The sequence below is a fragment of the Brachypodium distachyon genome, chromosome 2 (genome assembly GCF_000005505.3).
Source record: "Brachypodium distachyon strain Bd21 chromosome 2, Brachypodium_distachyon_v3.0, whole genome shotgun sequence".
NCBI classification, from domain to species: Eukaryota; Viridiplantae; Streptophyta; class Magnoliopsida; order Poales; family Poaceae; genus Brachypodium; species Brachypodium distachyon.
In genome coordinates, this window is record NC_016132.3 from 3,577,201 (window position 1) to 3,600,904 (window position 23,704).

A 23,704-nucleotide genomic window follows, 5' to 3' on the forward strand; every position below is an offset into this window, starting at 1 on the left:
AAGAAGATCAAGTGGTCCATAAGCACGACCGGAAAGCGTGGAGCGGTAACGACCCAACATTTTTCGTGCGCAGAGGTTTGCTCATGCCATGGGTCGACCCCGCGATGGCAAAACACAACGGCGTTGCCTCTATCTCGGCCAATGGTTCCCAAACCTCCCATCCCGAAGCCCTCGCTGAAAGCATTGTCCAGGTGCACCGAAACACTCTCGAGAGGGTGCTTTGCCATCTTCCAACCCTCCTTGCGTAGATGTGCTCTACTAGAAACCTTTACGCGTATAAACTCGATGTTGTGTTTCATGGTCGGAAGGAGTCTGAGGCGACTGGTGCTATCCGTAGGGACGATCGTGGCCAGTTCGTTGCGGCATCATTGACTTCTCTCATGCACATTGAAGACACAAATAACGCAAGCCGAAGAAATGCGCAAGGACTTGAGATTAGGCCAAGAGAGATGGGATGCAATGTGATCCAGGTACAATTAGATTTGCTCGAGGTTATTTCATGAATTCACACAAAAAACTAGGCATGCGGGCGGAAGAAATCCTCGGGCATCATTTGAATTCATGACTATACATTTTTTTTAAACGATCATATGATCGGATTCCACTATCAGAAGATAACGGAATACACCCAAGTTCACCCACATATGTCCATACATGAGGGAAGACATTGCGGAGTGTGACAACACTACTTTACGTGTATTGTGCGAAGAAGGCGGGCTTAATCTCCGCATACCCAAATTTGCAGGGGTGCAATTCATTCTTGGGTCTCACTCATTGTCATTCTACGTCCATGCATGAATACTAATCAAATGTCCCTTCCCATGGCTCTTGTTTTTCCAAGTACAACCTTCACAGCTTCCATCTCCTTTTCCTCCAATATACTTCTGCATCTCAGGGGTGGAGGCAAGAGGGGGATGAGTTATTTTGTTGTTGTTGTTGCTGCAAAATAGTCATATATTAAGTTTTGGGTTTAATGCTAGATGTATTTAGAGAACTACTCTGCAAAAAAGGTCGCTATCTGTTCGTAGGTGTCGAGATCAAAACTCAGCATAGTATATACGCAAACAATGACCAAAACGAACTACTTAAAAAAGAGCAATCGTGTTTCAATTTTGCCGACGTATCAGGTGAACACCTCTATCAGTAATTTGAAAAATTACGATCTCGGATAAACGGATGGTATTCGAAAGTCGGACTTGAGTACACGTCACGAGGTTCGCCACAACCGTGGATGCCGTGGCAGCGTTCTTCACGAATCAAATCTAAGCCGTTGTTTCGTCTGGCCATAGCCAAACTGTCCGATACCGCGTCAGCTCCAAATTCCGACCCGGCGATCTCGACTTCGTTCATTCCCCTCTATCTTCCTCTCGTCAGAACTCAGAAGGAGGGTAAAATCACCGATCCCCCCATTCGCCAGCTCGTTCCTTCGCACCAAATCCCCAATCCCCGCGTCTCCCTCCTCGCGTGCGTGCTCCTCCCCCCAGCCCCCAGGGGAAAAACAACACCGTCACCGAATCCATCGATCCCTACCCACCGCCCGCCGGCCCCCCTCCCAACCGACGCCGCGACCCAGATCCAGATCCAGATCCGGCGGCGGCAGCGGCGGTCGTCGGCCACGATGAACCACCCGTCGCGGTCCGCGCCGGCGTCGTTCCGCGACCGCACCAACGAGTTCCGCTCCGCGGTCGAGAGCGCGCGCCGCCACGTGGCCCCGTCCCCCGCCTCCTCCTCCGCCGCCTCGGCGTCGGCCAGCGGCGGGCCCCTCGACGACTCGCGCTCGGCCGCGTCGGCGCACTCGGAGTTCAACCGCCGCGCGTCCAAGATCGGGCTCGGGATCCACCAGACCTCACAGAAGCTCGCCCGCCTCGCCAAATGTATACCTAACACCTCCCCCCCGTCTCGTTCCATTTCAGTCAGCTCTGGTCCGCTCGTGCTTGCCTCGTTTCCGATTAGTTGAACCGGTGGTAGTTGCGTTGCTCCCCTACCGAGCTGTTGGGATGGGGATCTCTGGATGCGCGTGCTGTGTACTGTAGATAGAGCTCATGCTCGATTGGTTCATAGCCCGGGAAGGGAGCTGCTAACATGTACGGATGACTATATGGTACTCTGCGCTGTAGCTGCGGATGATTGCTACCAGTAGTTAACATGTTTACAGTTGCCATACAAGTAGAAGTAGTGAAAACCTAATATATCCGTATGCTTGTTTTTTACATGGTATTCATATGACATTTGGCTTAGATGCCTGGTATTTTGTTGATCCTTTAGTGGTCATGTACTTACTGGACATCATGTTTTTTCTGTAGTTTGCTTTGCTGGTATCAGGATGGTTGGTCTGCACTTATTTCAACGATATCTGTGCCATCATTCAACTTCATTTACTCATGTCACTCCAGTTTTGTGCATTAGTATCATATATACTCATTTGCGTTGCAGCGAGTGCCCTCTTTTGTCACTTCAAGCGTGAATTGGATGGTTCCTGTCGGGTTAGATGTATTTGGTTGTTGAATAACTTCGTCAGAGATGTCTGCCACTTCAAAAGTGAATTGGCTGGTTCTTCTCGGGTTAGATTCATTTGGTTGTTGAATAACTTAGTCAGAGATGTCATAGTATTGTCATGGATTGAATTTCAGAGGGACACCACAATAAGATGATGTAGATAGATGCACGCCAGCCAGTGCAAATGTGGATTAAATATAGATCGCGTCACGTCCCATTTATAAGAACTAGGCACATTTTGCCAAGAATTCTGCATGGTTTGGCCTCTCGTTTACTCTGGTAATGTTATATTGGATGTGTGTGTTATCAATGACTTAGCTGTGTGGTCCTTGCACTTGGACACAAAGTTATAGGTAGTAAAATTCACAACATTGATCATCGCTGTGAGTAAATATGTCTGGGACTTCTTGATACTATTGAATGAAAAAGTAATGTTCCTATGTAATGCCATTTTATTTGACACATGATCTCCAAGTTGGCTATATTAATCTACATAACTACATAAGTCGATCTGCTAAGGTGCTGACTTGAGATCTAGTTGCACACGTGAGTGAGAAGTTTTGCATGTGATGTTTTCTTTACACAACAAAGCCTTGCCTATGACTTATAATCTTCGCACACGAGTACACAAATATAATGTCAAAACTCGAATAATAATATTGACCTGAAAAATGAGAAGTGTGGACTGTTGCTGATTTTACAACTTGATTATTTACAGTGGCAAAGAGGACATCTGTTTTTGATGACCCTACCTTGGAGATACAAGAGTTGACTGCAGTTGTCAAGAAGGATATTGGTGCTTTGAATAATGCTGTTATGGATCTACAAGTTCTCTGCAATTCACAAAACGAGAGCGGTAATCTTTCCAAGGATACAACAAATCATTCCACTACTGTTGTGGACAACCTGAAAAATCGCCTGATGAGTGCAACAAAAGAATTCAAAGAAGTTCTTACCATGCGGACAGAGGTCAGATAAAAATATATTAGCTTTTCTGATTCAAATACATTGACCTCCAATTTCCTTTGTCTGTGCATTATAAATGTATTCTAAGCCTCGGTTTCCCTGAATGTGCAGAACTTGAAGGTTCATGAAAATAGAAGGCAAATGTTCTCCTCCTCAGCTGCGAAGGATGCATCAAATCCATTTATTCGTCAGCGTCCCCTTGTTCCCAGGGAGGCATCTGACTCCAATGCGAACCCAGCACCATGGGCCAGTGACTCTGCATCTACCCCATTGTTTCAGAGGTACTGTAGCACGTGTTATAGTTTGTTGGCATGTACTTCCATTTCGAGCTGTTATGCACAACTACCTTGGTTTAGGCCTCTACATGCTATAGTTGGAGATAGCACTGCTAAAGCCAGTAAACACTTGGTGCATCATTTTGTCCAATGTCTGTTTTCACATAGCACTATGACTGTTGTAATAAATGATATAGACTTCTAGTTTAAAACAAAAATAAAAATCTTAAGTGTCAAAGCTGGCTTTGACAAACAATTCCCTGCCCTTGATTGAACCAGTAGTTTATGAAGGGCTGAAGGCTATAGGGTCATTACTTATTATAGCTGTGGGCAATAGGGGGTCTAGGCCTGGAACCCTGTTATCCAGGTGCCATGATGGCACCTTGGTGGAATGGTGTATAACGATAGGAAGGTAGGGGTAACTGGTTAAGAATTTTCTCATTAAATTGCCCTACAAGTAATACAAAGGCTATGTTTTTTTCCTCATTAGGGAAGTGATAACTAACAAATAGATAAATGCAGATCTATTCTGCTTAGCGAACTAATGTAATTGGACTAATCTTGAATTATCTGCTGCTTAACCGTATAAGGCGCTGCAAGTATTTTCAGTGTGCTTTACAAGTTCTATTTTGAATTTCTGCTTCTGTTCACCAGGAAGAAGACTAATGGAGATCATGGAGCATCTTCATCATCATCTCCTGCTTTCATGCAGCAACAGCAGCAGTTGGCAGTACAGCAAGACACTTACATGCAGAGCAGAGCTGAGGCTCTTCAAAATGTGGAATCAACCATCCATGAGCTGAGCAACATCTTTACACAGCTGGCAACCATGGTATCCCAGCAGGGAGAACTAGCAATCAGGTGAATTTTCTGCCAACCTAGATTGTTCCATCTAGATTCAGGTGTAGACTATCTTACACCTAGAATCCCATTATAAGGCATCACTTGAGTTATCTTTAAATCAGAAGGATATTCGGCATGTGAGCAATAATTTACTGAGACTCTGTTTTCTGACCTTTTGGCCGATTTTTATTAAACTTTCCGGGCATATGTATTCTTAATTGCTCGTGACAAAACTAGTTCAGATGGATTATCTCGGAGAGACTGTTTTCTGCACAAATAGTTTGTTCCATGTTTTTCTTAAATTGCATTGGGTTACAATCTTGGCTTAAACATATTTCTTTTTGTGCTATGTATGACAGAATCGATGAGAACATGGAGGAGACAGTAGCTAACGTGGAGGGAGCGCAGGGGCAGCTCCTGAAGTACCTCAACAGCATTTCATCAAACAGGTGGCTGATGATGAAGATATTCTTCGTGCTGATGGTTTTCCTCATGATCTTCATATTCTTTGTCGCATGATCCTCCTGTAATACTTGCCTCCCCACATGTCCTGAACAAGTATATTCTTTGATTTTTACTAAAACTACACCATGTACACAATTTTCAGTCGGCCGGTTTAGCCTTTGTGGTCATATATGTAAATTGGGAAGAAGCATCCGGCCCCGGTGCGGATATGTTACTATCAAGCTTGTGATATTTTTACTGTATGTTACGTTTGATACACGGTTCAACGGCACAAGGTGATGGCACTGTCGCAAATCGTTTAACCTTATCTTTTGTCAGATTGCTTGCCTAGTTCCTGACGCGCCCTTCGTGGTGGCCGCCGGAAATGCTTCTGATAAAAGTCACTGTCGACGTTGGCCTTGCAGCCTCTGATTCTGGGGTTTCCCACGCTCTGTGATACTACTAGTCTTTTCCGTCCTAGGAATCTCTCCTATTTTTCACCTGAAAATGCTGATATATAGGTCTTGGGTCCCATGTAAAGAGTCTCGATTCGGTCTCATAAACTTCCTATTTCTGAGTCGCGTGTGCTCTTTTTCGAGTACGGTGAAAAGGCTCGTGTGATGCGGCTTCGGATCGCAGCAGCACTCAGGCGTGGCGTCACGAGGATAGAGTTGCGGAAAGATAAGCTAAACTCTGAGGTAGGCAGCCCGGCCAAGCAACCCAATTACCCAACCCATTTTAGCCCCCCATCGGCTCTCTTGCACAGAAACGGCTCATCCCTTTCTCTCTATACGGCTCATCCCTTTCTCTCTATAAACAAAGCACGCCGTTTAGCCTTCCAGACACCACCCCCTCCTTCCGTCCCATCTCAAAACCCTAATAATCCCCCCACCCCCCCCACCCCCCACCCGCCGCGCCGCCCGATCAGCGGCGACAAGACAAGGGAATTCTCGTCGAGCCACCCGCCTGCCCCGGTCCCTCGCACGCAGATCGATCGTCCGCCGCGTCGGGAAGGGGGGCCTCGCGGGCGCTCTGCGGGGGGCGGCGGACTAGATTTAGATTCGGATTTTTTTGTTGTTTTTGGGTTTCGCGTGTTTTCGGAGGAAGGGTTGCGGAGAGAGCATGGTGGGAGGCGGAGGCAGGAGGGGAGCGGCGGCGGACGAGGCGAAGCTCAACACCGGCAACGTGTTCGCGGCGCTCGAGACGCTCAAGAAGAAGAAGAAGGGGGACAAGGCCAAGGGGGCCTCTTCCAAGGGAGGGAAGCAGGACGACCAGCCCTCGCAGCAGCAGCAGAAGGAGCTCTTCTGGGCGCCCGCGCCGCTCACCACCAAGTCATGGGCCGACGTCGAGGACGACGACGACGATGACTACTTCGCCACCACCGCGCCCCCTGCCGCCACGTGGGGTGCTGACCAGGCCGGCGCCGGGGCCAAGGAGGAAGAAGAGGAGGACGATGCTGTCCACGCAGCGCTGCAGGAGGTCTATTTCTCTACTTTCGATGTTGTTACTACGCCTGCTTGTTTCGGCTGTACATGATTTATTACATTCTGCTTGGGAGAAGCACTGTTCTATTGTGCAAGACATGATTGCTGATTAGTTGACGTGCTCTCGATATGGCAAGAGTGTCATCGTGAATATGTTGGTTTGGGTTAGGCAGCAGCCAGCAGGACACCCTGTAGGCTATGGGTGTACCAATGGCTTCTAGATGAATTGTCTACGGTAGCCCCTATCGTTGCGCAATGGATGTTCAGTGGACATATAGGATTTGAATTACATGTAGCTATTATCTGAAGCAACGAATCCGAGAGGGAAGCGGACTAAGTGTATTTACATGCATGGTTTGGTTGGCGGGAATGTCGGCGTGTAACTGTTTGTAGGCTATGGGGGTACTAACGCCTACTGGATAAATGTTAACGGCATCCCCATTATTGTGTGACGGGTTCAGTGGGACAAATGGGGTTATAAATTAGGTCTATTTATGGAAGCTGTGAATCAAGACACGAATGTCTTAGCTGTATTTGTGCTCACTGCTGGTATACGTGTATTGAGTGTGTCAGGGGACATCTTGTTGTGGGTGCACTAATATCAGCGATTTCAGTTTTGTGAATGGTATCTGTAACGTATGGTCAGTGGACAAATGGGTCTTAACTTAAGTGTACGGAAGCGGTGAATCTGGACAAAAATGCCTTAGTTTTATTTACGTAGTATTGATTATCTATGTATGTTGATGTGACAAATCCGTTTTTGCTCTACTGTATTTCTTTTATTAATTAACTAATAAATCACACCTGGCAAGTGCTGGTACATATTTACACGTAGGCATCGGAGCATGTCCTGTAGGTGTTGCCCATTGATGACTGGTTTACTCTTGCTGTACAATGTTTTCCCACCTCCCCATTGGCGTTTAGGCCTATAGGTGTAAGTACGTAACTAACTGGGTACTAATGTGTGCATTGACAGTGGTGTTCTGTTATTTTGGGAGTTGTTGTTAAAAGTCATTGAGAATTGGTACCATAGGTGTTTACAAGACAACAGAAGTTGGGAATTATATGCCAACTTTATTATGTTTTTGCAGATCAATAGTTTCCACTTTTGATACCTACTTTAACTCGTGGTGTTTCAATTCGTGCTACTATTTTGCAGCTGCTAAGCTTCACTTATGCTTGCAATTGCTAAAAGCCAGAAGAAACCACACATTACAATAGATTGAATGAATCATCATAGCATGATTCTATCAGATATATCCGGTTTCACTATCTGTTCCCAGTGATGATGCTCTTAACAAAGTGTGCTGACAAGTGGGAGAATAACTGAACATCTGAAACAAACTATGGAACTAAAGCAAGTCTCAAATTGAGTGATAAGGATTTAGTCCAAGTTTCTCTTGCGCTTGGTTTGGCAGGTCATAGGGAACTGCTTCTATTTACTTGACTAGATGTTGGCTGACTTCAATGTGATATTAGTTCAGGAGAATATCTGAGTGTGATATGGATGCATTTGCCTTTACACGCTGCAGGAAATCGAGAGTGATGATGAGGACCTTGATGATGAGGCTCAGGATGGTGCTGAGGATGAACCTGAGCATGATGTGGATGCTGCTGATCCTGCTATGAAGAAAGTTGCAGCTCCAGCTGCTGCTCCTAAAGAGACAGAAAGGCAGCTGTCCAAAAAGGAGTTGAAAAAGAAGGAACTGGCAGAACTTGATGCTGTGTTGGCAGAGTTGGGAATTTCTGAGAACTCCACTGATGCTGCACAAGATGGAAGCAACGGTAAACTATATTATACGCTTTTTTCCATACATGTTCTCATGTAGTTAAGGAACATTCCTGTATTGGGGCACACATTCTTGCAGCTGAGAAGAAAGTTGCGAATCAAACTGGTGATGGAGAGAGGAAGGAAGATGTACCTGCCCCTGCAGAGAGCAAGAACTCTAAGAAGAAGAAAAATAAGAAAGACAAGAATTCAAAGGAGGCAAAAGAAGCTGATGGGTCGGAGGAGGCTGCCAGTGCAGAAGCTGATGAAGACCCGGCTGTGGATGTGAAGGAGCGCCTAAAGAAGATGGCCTCAATGAAGAAGAAGAAGTCGAGCAAGGAGACAGACACAGCCGCGAAGATTGCTGCTGCTGAGGCGGCAGCTAGGAGTGCCAGGCTCGCGGCAGCAAAGAAGAAGGAGAAGAACCATTACAACCAGCAGCCCGTGAGGTAAACGGGCTGCCAAAGTTTTGAATGATCCTGAGTTCCCATATGATCCCCTTGTTCGTTTTGGAGTTGCAATAAACATTTTTCTTCTTCGAGTTGTATCTATGACCATGGACCTTTCTGGTCCCCAAAACGGTCGTGTCGTGTAATTGTGTTTTGAATTGGAATGGTTCATCCAGTGGAACTTCATAGACAAAATGCCCAACAAGGGCCTCTCGGCACTTTCTTGTTGTGGACTTCATAGACGACATGTCCATGGTTGTCTCCATTTTTCTGTGGCAAATTTGAAACCTAGTCTTTTTTTATTAGCTCAGGAGTTAAGCACTCAAAAATAAATAATCATTCGTTCTATGGTTTTACTTGAAAACAATTCCTAAAATGATACTGGCAGTCCTAATGTTTTTAGTAGCTCAGGATGTTACGTTCGGAACAAAGGAAAATCATATGAACTCTGGAGCATATGATTCTTTATGATTTTTTTGACCAACTGATTTTCAATACAAGGATTAATCCTCTTGATCCAAAAGAATTTTATGGAAAACTTGGTGGATTTATGCCCAAGGAATTTTTTCCCCCCTATACAGCTTGTTTGATTTGCATGATTTAAAACCATAAGAAATTTTTCCACGAGTTATTTTCTACGCAATTTTAGAGAACAGTTTCTACTATGCTTAGCACCTAATCCTTCGAGTAAGCTCCTGTATTTTAACATGATGCAATCAAACAACTTTGATTTTTGTGTTTCGAATTCCTATAGGATTAAAAATGATATGACAATCCCTTTTCCCCTTTCTATTTCTATGTTTTTCATATCTCGCAAATCAAAGAGGCTTGTTTGATTTGTAGGATTGCTAACCATGTTAATTTTTCACCACTCCAATCTGTTAAGAAATGTACTCCTATAAACATCATTGCACTTATATAGTATCCAAGATGACATAACATTCTGAATCCTATATTTTTGTATCATGTATTTGAAGAATCCTGTGAATAGATGAAACCTGAATTCCTTTTCTACTCATGTATTTAGAGAATCCTGTAAATAAAAGAGGCCCTTGATGTCATTTGGAACAAAACAAAAGAACCTTCCTATCGGATCTACAATTCCTATGGTGTCAGGTATTCCTTTTTTTTTGTCTACAATTCCTACGTTTTTGCTACGTGATTGTGCTCTCCAAATTGTCCCGAGTTTTCTTTCATTTCCTGTAGAAATCTACGGGAAATGACTCCTGTGATTTTCGTATTTCTGCCTTTTTGAGTTTTTCTCCAGAACATGGTGTTAAACTGAAGGAATGCGAAACCCAGAGAAGGCCAGAGCCGAGAAGAGAAGCGAAAGAGGCTTCTTCCTGGCTTTCGCTTTCAGCCTTTCACCAAAGACAAGAAGAGAAGCGAGGAAGTTTGTCCATCTCTCCAAGAAAGCAAACACGCACGGCAAGGTAGGCACTAGGCAACGACCCCAACGAGAGGCAAGCATCTCCCTCCGCTCCTCCCTTCGTCGCCTTACTCCCTGCCGCTGCTGTTCCATACTCCACCCCCTTCCCGCCCGCCGGCGCGCACGCAAATGGTCACCTAGGCCGGCCGGGGCCAATGTCGCACAGCCTCCGCGTCTCGCCCTTCCTTGCGCCGCCGCGGCCCCTCCTGCTCTGCCCAGCCCGCCGCCGGCCCCGCCGCGGCCGCCACCGTGTCCCGAGGCCCATCCTCACCCTCGCGCGCTTCGACCCGCCCCCGCTCCTCCGCCTCAAGGTCTCCGACTCCAGCGACTGCCCCGGCCAGGTGCAGGGGGACGGTCACCACAACCACCACCACCCGCTGCGGCTGCGCCTGCCGCGCCCGCAGGCCCTGATCGGGTCCCTGGCCCCCGTATGGCGGGAGGGGCTCTTCCTCGTGCGCTGCTCCGTATTCGCCGCCGTGCTCTCCGTCGCCGCCGCGCTCTCCTGGTACGCGCAGCTCCGGGCGCGGGCCTTCGTCGAGGCGCGCCTCCTCCCCGCCGCCTGCGCCGCGCTCGGGGACCACCTCCAGCGGGAGGTCCGCGTCGGCAAGGTGCGCAGCGTCTCCCCGCTCGGGATCACGCTCCACACCTGCTCCGTCGGCCCGCACGCCGACGAGTTCTCCTGCGGCGAGGTGCCCGTCGTCAAGATCAGGGTCAGGCCCTTCGCCAGCCTCAGGAGGGGCAGGGTCGTCGTCGACGCCGTGCTGTCCGAGCCCACCGCGCTCGTGGCCCAGAAGAAGGATTTCTCCTGGCTGGGGATCCCTACGCCGTCCGAGGGGACGCCCAAGAGGCATTCCGAGGAGGAGGGCATTGATTACCGCACCAAGACCAGGAGGCTCGCGAGGGAGAAGGCTGCGGAGCAGTGGGATGAGGAGAGGGACAAAGCTGCTAGGGATGCTGCTGAAAGGGGATATGTAGTTCCCCGTGGCCAGTCGACTTCGCGTTCGGCTGATGAGATGTTGGAGGACGATGGACCTGTCGAAATTGGGAAATCTGGCTCACCCCTCTGTGCCGATGAAATGCACAGGAAGATGCACAGGAAGGATGGTCACATAGATCCAGCCATTGACTCTAGCTCGAAGCATGCGGATTTGGAGAAATCCTTTGGCGTGAAATCTCGTATCCCGGGTATCAACTTCTGGTCTAGGATCATTCCAAACCCTAGCAAGCGAAGGTACAGGAGAAAGTCCCATAGCAAGGTGGTATCGGACATTGACAATTCTTCTCATGAAAGGATCCTCCGACGTAGTGCACATGCTGCCGTGGCATCTTTTCAGAACATAGATAGTGGTAACATTGATAACTCATCCCCTGGTCCTGGGAATGATTCATCTGATGGAGGTCACGCGAATGCTGGTTGTGAGGAAATCACTTCAATTAATGTACCAATTGGCACCTCTGGTACCGTACCGAAGAATTCTGGGGAATTACCACCAAGTAGTAGTTATTGTCTGGACTTCACAGGTAAAGGCAAGTCTGCAAGTACAATACCGGTCATCAACACAGATCATGTCCATAACGAACATTCTTCTAGTCAACAACATAGTCAGCATAGTTCACTTAATTTGGATAACAAATTGTTAGTATTTCACCATTTGGAAGATTTGCAGCATGGTGAGGGCAACTTGTCCGATGGCCATGAGTTTGAGAAATTTGAGAGTCTTTCTGAAGATCACATCAGTCCTCAGCAAGAATTAATTCTTGGGAATTTCGGTTCGTGCACTTATGCTCACAACTGGGCATCATTTTGGCCTTTCCAATTAAAGGGGTTCCCTGTTAGTTTTAATGCACCATCTGCTTCTCTGAGTGTTCAAATCCAGAACTTCAAGTCACGATTTGCTATCGGTCTTGGAGACAGCTCCGCTGAACTTGTAGATGGGGTTGGCCACATCCACCCTGGTGGTGTTCAGAACACACTTCCAATCACACTGGATTCTGTTTATTTCAGTGGAGGGAACTTGATGCTTCTGGGATATGGTGATCAGGAACCAAGGTTTGACCTCTTTATACACTCTTATGTCCTTTCTAGTGTACTTGGTAATTTTAGCAGTCTACCAGTCATAGAACTTAAATTGGGGTATTTTGTGACCATCTGTCTCTTCCCATGAATTTACCACATTTGTCGACCATTAGCTTTCATGTGAACAGAAAATATTCTCATATTAGGTATTCAGATTTGTATTATTAGTACTTATTATCTGGCATTATATTCTAAACTACAGTACTCAGGGTAGAGAATGCTCCATGTAATTTAATGCTCAACCTGTATTTGCCAGTACATTATTATAGCCTCTTTGAATAGGGGGTTCGTGGCTGTAACTAGCTATCCAAAGGAAGATGGGGAAGTGCCGCTGATTTTAGTCATAGTATGCAACTGCAACATTTTAAATGATTTCCAACAATTTTAGAATTATTGTTTTCCTATTGTAGGGAAATGAAACATGCTAATGGACACATCAAGTTCAAAAACTCTTACAACCGTGTACATGTGCATGTCACTGGGAACTGCATGGAGTGGAGACAGGATCAAACATCCCAAGGAGGGGGTTATCTTTCTACAGATGTTTTTGTTGATATAGCTGAGCAAACATGGCATGCTAATCTGAATGTAGTGAACGCTTTTGCTCCGGTAATGCACCTACTTTTATCTGTAAAAGATGCTACAATTCTTAGTGCCTGTGTTGAATGGGAGTTTCTGTGTGCAGCTATTTGAGCGTATCCTAGAAATACCTGTTGTCTGGCACAAAGGAAGAGCAACTGGTGAGGTGCTTTTCTAAACTTGGTCTCTTACATCTTTTGTTTCACTATTAATATGAGCCACTTATCCAAAAAATTAGACAATTTCAAGACATGACTTCCACATGTGGGTGTTTTATGCTACATCTTAACATTTATGTCTCAAGAAAAATTGCCTTTTATCATGCTTGAAGGTGCCAAATGCTTAAAATGAGATCTCTCCTTTTCCTATTCCAGGTGCATATCTGTATGTCAAAAGGCGATAGTTTCCCGAGCATTCATGGCCAGCTTGATGTGAAAGGCCTAGCTTTTCAGATATTAGATGCCCCCTCATCATTCTCGGTATACTTATGCTTATGCTTTACCCCATTAGTTTGTTTTCTCCAATTCTGTTTATTTGAAATAGCTAGGGTCTGGCAAAGGAATCAGTTTTTGAAGTTATAAGGAAGATTTACATGGGTTTGATGCTTTCTTGTTGATTTTCCATTAACCTGAGCTACCATTATTTCTAATATATCATTGACTTTTTTACTTTAAGCATTTGCTGTGTTGCAGGTGAAAAATGATTGTATTTACTACTTGAAAAAAAAATAGCACAATATGTCGATGGGGAATATTGTTTATACAGCCAGAAGGGGCATAGCCAGAATATCCGCGAAGGGTAGCCACAAATAATAGACGAATCATCAGGGCGGGGTGGGATGTGTGGGGGATAGCTTCAATATTGTTGAATTGCATGGGATTAACTTCCGTACTCATGTAGAGTTCACCTATCGTTTGCTAAAACATGGCAAATATACATATATAAAACCTGCCCAAAATATGGATCTGGATCTGGATCTGAGCAACAATTGGCATAGCTCGTTATAACAACCTGATATACTTATCGTATAGGTTTCCAGTATTGGAAAAAAATCTGTAGATGCTGGATGTGATAAGTTTCTGGCTTGTATCGAAGAAAATGGGTTAAGGGGAAAGGGACTGAATAATAAGGTGTGGGAGAGACGATATGAATGACTGCTATAGTGCGTCCTCAGGGCGGGTGCTATTGTTTGTAGTGTCTTAAGGAAGGGATCGGCCATCAGCATTTCAAAATATCTATTGATTTTACGGACACCGACATTTTGCCCTGAAGAAAAAAATAGGCCACATCTGCTAAGATGTCTTCCAGATATTCCATTCTTAGATATGCAAACATTAACTCTCTTCCAAATATTAGTGCTGAAAACATTCTTAATGATTAATTTGATTATAGATTTTAATGGAAGCCTGGATATTTTCAGGAAATAGTGTCGACTCTATCATTTCGTGGTCAAAGAGTATTTCTGCATAATGCAAGTGGTTGGTTCGGTGATGTTCCGGTCGAAGCTTCTGGTGACTTTGGTCTAAATCCTGAGGATGGAGAATTTCATCTAATGTGCCAGGTATCTTTAAGTTGCTAATTGCATATTTGAATATATGTCATACGTACATGTAGTCCTCTAAACAGCAATGTATGCATTTACTTGATAACTTTTGTTTTCCTTTCCAGGTTCCATCTGTTGAAGTTAATGCACTTATGAAGACAGTGAAAATGAGACCTCTGATGTTTCCGGTGCAACATACTTTACTTGACTCGTTTGGAAATACTACATTCTTGCTTGCAGCAATGCATTACTAATTCTTGATCAGTTTGTTCTGACCATTGTCTGGCCAACATTTGTTCACATCACAGATGATAACTAATACTTCACTTGATATTTCTTCTACATATTCTTTTGTCAATTAAGAAAAGAGGGCAAGTAAATTGTTCATTATTTTATTAAAAAGAGGAAATCAACAGATTGCACATTGTTTTGTACTGCTGAATTCACTGCAGGATTTTCCACCTGAACTTATATATGGAGATGGCTATACTGAACCCACATATATTGCAGAACACAAAAAAATCACTTTGAATTTATTATATCATTCTTATATGGTCCTCAACTCATCCGTATGTACAAAAATAGTTAACTGGGCAACCTATTTGTGTCGATATATGAGTGGGCTTATTCCACTTATTTTGCAACAACATTTGCATTTTCTTAAGAACATCTTTTTGCCTTATTATTTTCATATTCACCCTTTAAGACTCGACTGCTGATACAATACTTAACTTATCCAGCTGGCTGGTGCTGTTACTGCTGTATTTAATTGTCAAGGACCTCTTGATGCTCCTGTTTTTGTTGGAAGTGGGATTGTCTCGAGGAAGTCTCTTTCTGTATCTGGTATGCCTCCATCTGCAGCTTCTGAAGCTGTGATGCAAAATAAAGAGGCTGGTGCAGTTGCTGCATTTGATCATATTCCCTTCTCCCACGTATCAGCGAATTTCACTTTCAACCTTGACAACTGTGTGAGTACAAATATGGCCACCATTTTGTCAATTGTTGAGGCTTGTGACATACAACTAATTTATCTTTGTTATTATCATTGGATGCAGGTTGCAGACTTATATGGTATTAGAGCATGCCTTCTGGATGGTGGGGAAATTAGAGGGGCTGGTAATGCATGGATTTGCCCAGAGGTATTATGATTAATGATTAATTGGTTACACTTCCAACCAGTCATGTTTAATGGCTGCGCTAATTTTCAGCATGCACTTAACTTCTTTCTACCTCTATGCTAGTGTTTTAAGTTTGCTTTAAATTGCCCAAGCATTTACTCCCTTCATTTCAAGAATAAGATGGAAGATATCAGATTACAGTGAGGGTAGCAAAATATAGAGTAACCATCAGGACTTCTATGAAATTAAAACACCTGTGGAGACAAACAATGCATTCTTTCATGTAGAACTTCCTGAACTCCTTCATCATTTGCGACTTTGGCATCGTCATGATATCATTGCATCCTGTTGAGGCCATTGCGTTGTTCATTTTTCTGGGCGTACAGTGAATATCTATCGTTGAGACTTGGGAGCATTGGAAATAGCCAACTACTGCCTATGAATATCTGATGTTAAAAACCGAAAGAAATGGAATAATGGTGGCATACTCCTAACTCCTAAGGGCCTACACATAAATTTGCTGCACCAGCGATATGAATCCAATAGATAGTCTGCCGTTCTCATAATGTACATGACATTTACCACCTTATGCAAGTATTATACATATTTAGATCTCTGCAGGGGGAAGGGGATGATTCTGCTATGGATATTAATTTATCTGGGAGCATTTTACTTGATAAGGTTTTGCATCGTTACATACCTGGAGGCATCCAGCTGATTCCACTGAAAATTGGAGAGCTCAATGGAGAGACTAGACTTTCTGGTCCCCTTATTAGACCGTGAGTATCTTACATGTACCATCTGCAGTTCTAGTGGTCAAGTAGGCTAAGTATTTCTCTGATCTTCTACCCGCAATAAACCTTTATGGCAGGAAATTTGATATCAAGTGGGCTGCACCAAATGCAGAAGATTCTTTTTCTGATGCACGCGGCAACATTGTTATTGCACATGATTATATTATGATCAACTCATCATCAGTTTCCTTTGACTTGAATACCCGTATTCAAACATCATACATTGATGACTACTCGCTGCACAAGGAGATGTATCAAATGAAAAAAATCATGCCACTAGTTGTGGAGGGTGTCGATTTGGATTTACGGATGCGGGGCTTTGAGTTCGCTCATATAGCTTCTTCAATACCTTTTGATTCACCAAGGCCATTACATTTGAAAGCATCTGGGAGGCTCAAGTTTCAAGGAAAAGTGGTGAAACCTAGCCAGTTAGTTGATGACAAGATTTATGGTGCTCTACAAAGTATTATCGACCGAAGTAAGCTTGAGAGCGATGTTTCAAGGCTTGTTGGGGAGATTTCTCTGTCAGGAATAAAACTCAACCAACTTATGTTGGCACCTCAGTCTACTGGTTTCCTCTCTCTATCACAAGATTCTATGATGGTAAGTTTTTGTGAATTGCTGTTTTATTGTTGTCATCCTCTGAATTTGATTTGCTTGCATGTGATTTTATATAGCCTAATTCAAATTTTGTTTGTTTATACGTGCCTTGGTTGTGTGTACTAAGCACCAGAATTTGGGTCATCAATGGTATTATGCATACAGAAAGATCTCTCTAACAGTCCATACAGAGGAATTTTGGATTTAAACACTCTGCCTTTTACTTTTCAAATTACTAAAGACATCCCCTACTACCTTTGCAATACAGAACATTTGAACACTCCTCTTCAAAAAAGAAAGAACATTTGAACACTCTATGTCTCTTGATTATCCAAGTTATTGAAAATGTCTCCTATTACCTTGCAATACAAAACAAGAACTAACCAATGGATATAAGAATGGACGTCTACTTAATATATAAGCTATTGTTTAGGCTCGAGAGGCCATCTATCCACTCAAAGGTACTTCACTATCCACATTGATCAACTTTTCTTTCCAAGTTCATTTATGCTGCTTTAACAGACTACATTTCAACAATGACATACTCTTACGAATTATTGTGAGTTTTCACCCAAGTAATCTCCGTCAAAGATTTACTTAGGTCTTACGCGAAGAATGAAGAATGTATCATAACTTCAAATACTTTAAGAGGCTTTAAATCTATCTGCATGAATCTACACAAATTAAAGCCTGTCTCTACGCTTATATGCTTTGATGGTTTTCTATGTCAAGCCTGAAGTGTTCCTCTTAATAGAGTGCACGTATGCATTTAATATATATCTATGTTTTTATTTATCTGCATAGACTCCACTTTGGTCTACCTTACATTTTTCCTCTTACTGTCTCTATTCCCTGGACAAGCAGTTAAATGCTACAGGCAGGCCTGATGAGAACTTTTCCATAGAAGTGAACGGGCCATTGTTTTTGGGTACAAATGAGGTCATTCAAGATGGAAGGCTTCTATCAGTTTTCCTCCAAAAGGGGCAGCTGAAATCTAATATCTGTTATCATCCTGAAAGTCTGACTAGTTTGGAGGTACATTACTGAGTTGTTTGTATTTTTTTTGCCAACAATCTTTCTTGAACATTACAAATCTTGGAGAGGCTATTTCAATATTGATTTCTTCTTGATACTTGTCTTCTGGTTGTATAGGTTCGGAATTTGCCGCTTGATGAGCTGGAGTTGGCTTCGTTACGTGGATTTGTTCAGAAGGTAGTACTATTGTCCTAGATGAGAGTATGGTCTTTTGCGTTTTTTGAAAAAAAAAAGGTAACGCATTGATAGGTTCATATTGTTTGTAGCTCTATTTGGTTGGTTCTACTTTCTCATGCACATGAGTTGCAATTACTCATGATGTTTATTTGTTGTTAGTTCAACTATCTAGATTAAGCTGTCTAATAAAATGTTAAATTACAATTATGTTAAGTTCACAAAGTGTTTTTCCCTTTTGCCTCAATCTCCCCAGTATTTGTTGAATACATTAATGATGTCTAATGCAACAAATCTTTTGTTTTTACAGGCTGAAGTCCAGCTTAATTTCCAGAAAAGAAGAGGTCATGGTTTGTTATCAGTAATTCGTCCCAAATTTAGTGGTGTGCTTGGTGAAGCACTTGATATAGCTGCTCGATGGAGTGGTGACGTCGTGAGTGTTCTCTCTCCTGCACATATTTTTCCTTTTTTGCATGGTAGAAGCCATATCCATGTGTTGTTCCTTCAGCAAGTGTTTGATATATTTTTATGAAGATTCTTGACACCTGTTTGTTACTTGTTTAGTAGAATATGAAGTTACGAAACAATCACAGCTATAGCTAGTGTCCGTAGTTCATAGTGTCCCCGATGTTTGCCTTTCCCAAAAGGCAAACAGAAAACACTTGATGTTTAGCGTGCATGTGTTAGTTTCTCCAGACGACAGTTCTACATTCCACTGGGGCTATTATATTCTTTTTAACGGTTAGTTATGCATCCTCTCTGTGTTGACTTACTAGCTTTCCTTTTTATTGTCAATACCCAGATTACAATTGAAAAATCAATCCTAGAGCAATCTAATAGCAAGTATGAGCTTCAAGGGGAGTATGTATTTCCCGGAACACGTGATAGATTTCCTATGGAAAGTCAGGGTAATGGGTTCATAGAGAAAGCAATGGGAGGGCATCTTGGTAGCATTATGTCTTCGATGGGCAGGTGGAGGATGAGACTAGAAGTTCCGGGTGCTGAAGTAGCTGAAATGCTTCCCTTGGCAAGACTTCTTTCACGAAGTACAGATCCAGTTATTCGTTCTAGATCAAAGGTGTACATTTTTTCCTGCATTTGTGATTCCCTCTTTCTTTCCCCTTGTTGGGTAGATTATTTGTTGGTGTTTATGGTCTGCTGCTAGATGGCAGAGAGCCATTTGACCCTATATTTGTTTTCAGGAACTTTTTATGCAATGCCTGCACTCTGTTGGATTTAATGCGGAAAGTCTTCGTGACCAGCTAAAGGTACTAAAGCTAGCAGTTTTAGGAAAATGGAACCACATTGATAGAGCTTGATATCCTATGTAATCATATAGTTCCCTTATTGTTATTGCCATGCTACTTTATATTAACTTCAACCCATTGCTTGCAACAGGCAGTTGAAATGTACCATGATTGGTTGGATGATGATACAATTGAAGACATAACCCTTCCTGCCTTAGCTGAACTGAGAGGTTATTGGCGTGGCTCTCTTGATGCCAGTGGAGGAGGGAATGGCGATACTATGGTGAGCATGTTCAGAAATCAACTGTATTGGACTTTTGTTTCTGCAATTACCCCTTATAGTGGTCATTCCTATAATACTTCTAGAACATCTGATAAGTGGACTGAAGATTGAACCTTGCACGCATTTTTGTCGAGCTACACTAACCTCCCCACTTGTTTCATATTTGTGTTAGTGGTATGTTTTTGTTACATTCTTTTGTATGTCTTCCAAGATTTATTTTTTGCAGAATGTTCACAATCTAAACAAGGCTTTCACCAAAACAATCTTATTTGAATTATATGTAAACATGAATTTTAATAGCCTTATGTTTACAGGCTGATTTTGATTTCAATGGTGAAGATTGGGAGTGGGGCGCTTACAAGACACAGCGTGTTCTGGCATCTGGTTCATACAGCAATAATGATGGCCTGCGTCTTGATAAGTTATTTATTCAGAAGGATAATGCCACCCTTCATGCTGATGGATCGATTCTTGGCCCGCTAACAAATCTTCACTTTGCTGTGCTTAATTTTCCCGTTGGTCTTATACCAGCTTTAGTTCAGGCTATAGAATCATCAACCACAGACTCCATGCACTTTCTGAGGCAATGGTTGACACCAATAAAGGGTATTTTGCACATGGAGGGAGATTTGAGAGGCACTCTTGCAAAACCAGAATGTGATGTTCAAATTAGACTTCTTGATGGCACTATTGGAGGCATTGATCTTGGAAGAGCTGAAGTATTGGCTTCTGTAACCCCAACAAGCCGTTTTGTTTTTGATGCAAATTTGGAACCAACTATACAAAGTGGACATGTAAACATTCAAGGTAGTATCCCTGTCACTTATGTAGATAGTGGCTCCATGGAGGAAAATTTGGAAGCGGGAGATGACAAACAGGGTATAATAAGAATCCCTGTTTGGGCGAAGGACAGAGGATCATCTAATGATATCAGTGAAACAAGAATTGTGAGGGATAAGCCTGAGGATGGTTGGGAATTCCAATTAGCTGAAAGTCTCAAAGGTTTAAGTTGGAATTCGCTAGAACCAGATGAAGTGAGGATAAATGCAGACATAAAGGATGGTGGCATGATGTTGATAACTGCACTGAGTCCTTATGCAAATTGGCTTCAAGGCTATGCTGACGTGCTCCTTCAGGTAGCCCATTCTTGTTTGATTCCCATAATTCCACTAATGGTGATACACCACTATTTACCATAATTAGCATATGATTGCATAGCAAACATTCCACTCATGAAAACGTTTGTTGAATTGAACTTAAAAAAGTATGAAGAATAAGTTCTGCCTGTGCAATTCACATAATCATTTATACGTTTTTTTGGATCTAACATGAAACACTGGATTGATATTTCCCTCTTGGATGAAAGGTTAAAGGCACTGTTGATCAGCCTGTTGTCGATGGGTCTGCATCATTTCACCGAGCAACTGTGACTTCTCCTTTTCTTCGGACGCCACTTACAAATTTGGCTGGTAGTGTTAATGTTATATCCAATAGACTATGCATCAGTTCTATGGAGAGCAGGGTTGGGAGGAAAGGGAAATTGTCGATGAAAGGGACACTACCTTTGAAAAATAGCGAGCCATCAGCCAGTGATAAGATTGAGTTGAAATGTGAAGTTTTGGATGTACGAGCAAAAAATGTTTTAAGGTAATTATTGCTACTTGTCCTTTCAGATTTCTAAACAGCATTTTTAATGCTTAATTTCTGATTAGTGACTTCCGGGTGATATAACGCACGGTGCGATCTGGTTAATTATCTTCTAGAATTGGTTTTTGGAATTTCGTTGTATGCCCTAACAGTTAACAGTACTGAGCTGATCTAAAATGCATCTGATAAATTCATATTGAATGCACGATGTGTTTTTTTAACTGGTAAATGCACAATATGTAGGACCCCAGATTATGGTTTTCTACTGTTTGCTATATTGTTTTCGTTTTGACTTGTGCAGTGGCCAAGTAGACAGCCAGCTGCAGGTTACAGGCTCGATTTTGCGGCCAGATGTCTCTGGTTTGATCCGATTAAGCCATGGCGAAGCATATTTGCCTCACGATAAAGGCAATGGTGCTGTCACCACTAGGTTGGCTTCAAACAAGTCTAGCTATCTTCCTGCTGGTTTTGGCCAAACAACCACTTCGCAGGATGTGTCACGTTTCCTGGGAGCATTGTCAACTTCGCCAGACAGTATGTTATTTGACATTGATAATATTTCACAGCGATTACTCTTGATCAATACATGCTACTTCAAAATTGACCGGTTAAATGCCGCAGTTAGTTATGGTTGCTATGAGCCTACTGAAGCATTCATTGTTTTTTAAATGCCAGGTCAACAAACAGAAACAGAAAGGTCTCTTGAGCATGATGGAGGTTTTAAGCCAAACATTGATGCCCGACTCAATGACCTGAAGCTCACGCTGGGACCAGAATTAAGAATAGTTTATCCTTTAATTCTAAATTTTGCTGTCAGTGGTGACCTCGAGCTTAATGGCATGGTCCATCCAAAGTACATTAGGCCTAAGGGTATTTTTACATTTGAAAATGGTGAGGTCAACTTGGTAGCTACTCAGGTAAGCTTACCCTGATCCCTTGTTTGGGACAAGTTCTTTTTTCTTTTTTAGAATTTATGGATATGAATGTTTACATTTTGTAAATAATTGCAGGTTAGACTTAAAAATGACCATTTAAATGTAGCAAAGTTTGAGCCCGATCTTGGTTTGGATCCTATTCTGGATCTCGTCCTTGTTGGATCTGAATGGCAGTTCAAAATCCTGAGTCGAGCAAGCATGTGGCAAGATAATCTGGTGGTAACCTCGACGCGCTCAGTGGACCAGGATGTTCTGTCACCTAGTGAGGTGAGACACATCTACAAATGAGTTAACTTTAGGCCTCATAATCCCTTGGCTTAGTTTCTCATAGTTTTCTAATTTGTAATATCATACAATGAGGTAAATCTGCCTTTTGCCCAGTGTACCTTTTATTGGTTGCTTGTGTTTTCTCTATTCAAGACTGTCATAGCCTCATAGGGAGATTATACAGTTGGTTTAGGTGAGCCTAAGCTCTTCTTTTATCACGTGTAACTCTTACTACTTCCGCTTCTTGCTGTCTTCTAGGCTGCAAAGGTTTTTGAGTCCCAGCTTGCGGAATCACTATTGGAAGGTGATGGACAGCTTGCGTTCAAGAAGCTCGCAACTGCAACACTCGAAACTTTGATGCCAAGGATTGAGGGCAAGGGCGAGTTTGGACAAGCGCGGTGGCGGCTGGTTTATGCACCCCAGATTCCGAGTTTGCTATCTGTAGATCCAACAGTTGATCCACTTAAATCACTGGCAAACAATATCTCTTTTGCTACAGAGGTTGAAGTGCAGCTTGGAAGGCGCCTACAGGTATAATTGGTTTTATCTTGTCTTTTTGAAACCTTAACATTTAAAGCTTAATTATGCACATTGTACTGCATGAATAAAACTTCCCTGAACTGCTACCGTTGTTATGCAGGCCTCTGTTGTGAGGCAAATGAAAGATTCAGAAATGGCAATGCAGTGGTCGTTGATATATCAGCTAACCAGTAGGCTCCGTGTCCTCTTCCAATCTACACCATCCAATCGGCTTCTCTTTGAGTACTCGGCAACATCTCAGGATTGATTCATATTTGTCGGTCGCATGGAGTAAGAGCTGATGTATTCAACAAAGGTTCAATGCCCCGATTTGATGGCTTCTCTTTGAGCACTCAGCAACATCCCAGGATTGATTCATATTTGTTGGGAGCAAAAGCTGCTATCTTTGACAAAGTTTTGGTGCCCCGATTTTTTTTTTGTAGATAATGCAAGTTTTGACAGGCAGCTCCGTATGTACACTTGCCGTGTTTTTGCTGTTTGCTGTAGCTACATTCTTTTCCTCGGAAACAAAGTTTCTGGGTTGTACATAGGTAGAAAGTTGAGCACCCTTAGCGTGAGATGTAAAGAAACATCTGTATAAAGAACAAAATTTCCCAGTCTGTTTGTTGTGCTGATCAATGTGTGGTCACCATGGTAATTTTGTAAAACCTATCACAGGTACATGAAATCCATGATCGACTTGTCAGGTGACACTGTGATTGGCAACAAAAC

At 43.1% G+C, this 23,704-nt stretch overlaps 3 protein-coding genes across 3 annotated transcripts; all 3 read left to right on the top strand.

The window, feature by feature from the left end:
- The first annotated feature begins 1,339 nt into the window (after nt 1-1,339).
- LOC100824082 (syntaxin-32) lies at nt 1,340-5,311 on the top strand. Its single transcript, XM_003569724.4, has 5 exons — nt 1,340-1,874; nt 3,215-3,465; nt 3,574-3,743; nt 4,392-4,598; nt 4,940-5,311. The coding sequence occupies exons 1-5, from the start codon at nt 1,619-1,621 to the stop codon at nt 5,097-5,099; spliced, it is 1,044 nt and encodes a 347-aa protein (XP_003569772.1). The 5' UTR covers nt 1,340-1,618; the 3' UTR covers nt 5,100-5,311.
- Nucleotides 5,312-5,914: 603 nt separating this feature from the next.
- Nucleotides 5,915-9,026, top strand: LOC100820906 (DNA ligase 1). Its single transcript, XM_003569713.4, has 3 exons — nt 5,915-6,503; nt 8,041-8,293; nt 8,377-9,026. The coding sequence occupies exons 1-3, from the start codon at nt 6,147-6,149 to the stop codon at nt 8,727-8,729; spliced, it is 963 nt and encodes a 320-aa protein (XP_003569761.1). The 5' UTR covers nt 5,915-6,146; the 3' UTR covers nt 8,730-9,026.
- Nucleotides 9,027-10,113: 1,087 nt separating this feature from the next.
- On the top strand, nt 10,114-23,683 carry LOC100830324. Its single transcript, XM_003569745.4, has 23 exons — nt 10,114-12,204; nt 12,642-12,840; nt 12,917-12,976; nt 13,185-13,289; nt 14,231-14,371; nt 14,479-14,541; nt 15,094-15,321; nt 15,409-15,492; nt 16,093-16,250; nt 16,343-16,868; nt 17,730-17,900; nt 18,018-18,077; nt 18,385-18,507; nt 18,877-19,152; nt 19,277-19,342; nt 19,473-19,604; nt 19,919-20,740; nt 20,971-21,251; nt 21,553-21,785; nt 21,927-22,168; nt 22,262-22,453; nt 22,712-22,984; nt 23,094-23,683. The coding sequence occupies exons 1-23, from the start codon at nt 10,310-10,312 to the stop codon at nt 23,238-23,240; spliced, it is 6,477 nt and encodes a 2,158-aa protein (XP_003569793.2). The 5' UTR covers nt 10,114-10,309; the 3' UTR covers nt 23,241-23,683.
- Nucleotides 23,684-23,704: the final 21 nt, after the last annotated feature.

Bases quoted from the DNA above. Each gene is read 5' to 3' on its own strand.
- LOC100820906 (XM_003569713.4), top strand. From the start codon at position 6,147: ATGGTGGGAGGCGGAGGCAGGAGGGGAGCGGCGGCGGACGAGGCGAAG. The intron at 6,504-8,040 runs GTCTATTTCTCT...TACACGCTGCAG, and splicing joins TCCACGCAGCGCTGCAGGAG to GAAATCGAGAGTGATGATGA. The intron at 8,294-8,376 runs GTAAACTATATT...ACATTCTTGCAG, and splicing joins TGCACAAGATGGAAGCAACG to CTGAGAAGAAAGTTGCGAAT.
- LOC100830324 (XM_003569745.4), top strand. From the start codon at position 10,310: ATGTCGCACAGCCTCCGCGTCTCGCCCTTCCTTGCGCCGCCGCGGCCC. The intron at 22,454-22,711 runs GTGAGACACATC...GCTGTCTTCTAG, and splicing joins ATGTTCTGTCACCTAGTGAG to GCTGCAAAGGTTTTTGAGTC. The intron at 22,985-23,093 runs GTATAATTGGTT...GTTGTTATGCAG, and splicing joins AGCTTGGAAGGCGCCTACAG to GCCTCTGTTGTGAGGCAAAT.
- LOC100824082 (XM_003569724.4), top strand. From the start codon at position 1,619: ATGAACCACCCGTCGCGGTCCGCGCCGGCGTCGTTCCGCGACCGCACC. The intron at 1,875-3,214 runs GTATACCTAACA...GATTATTTACAG, and splicing joins GCTCGCCCGCCTCGCCAAAT to TGGCAAAGAGGACATCTGTT. The intron at 4,599-4,939 runs GTGAATTTTCTG...TATGTATGACAG, and splicing joins CAGGGAGAACTAGCAATCAG to AATCGATGAGAACATGGAGG.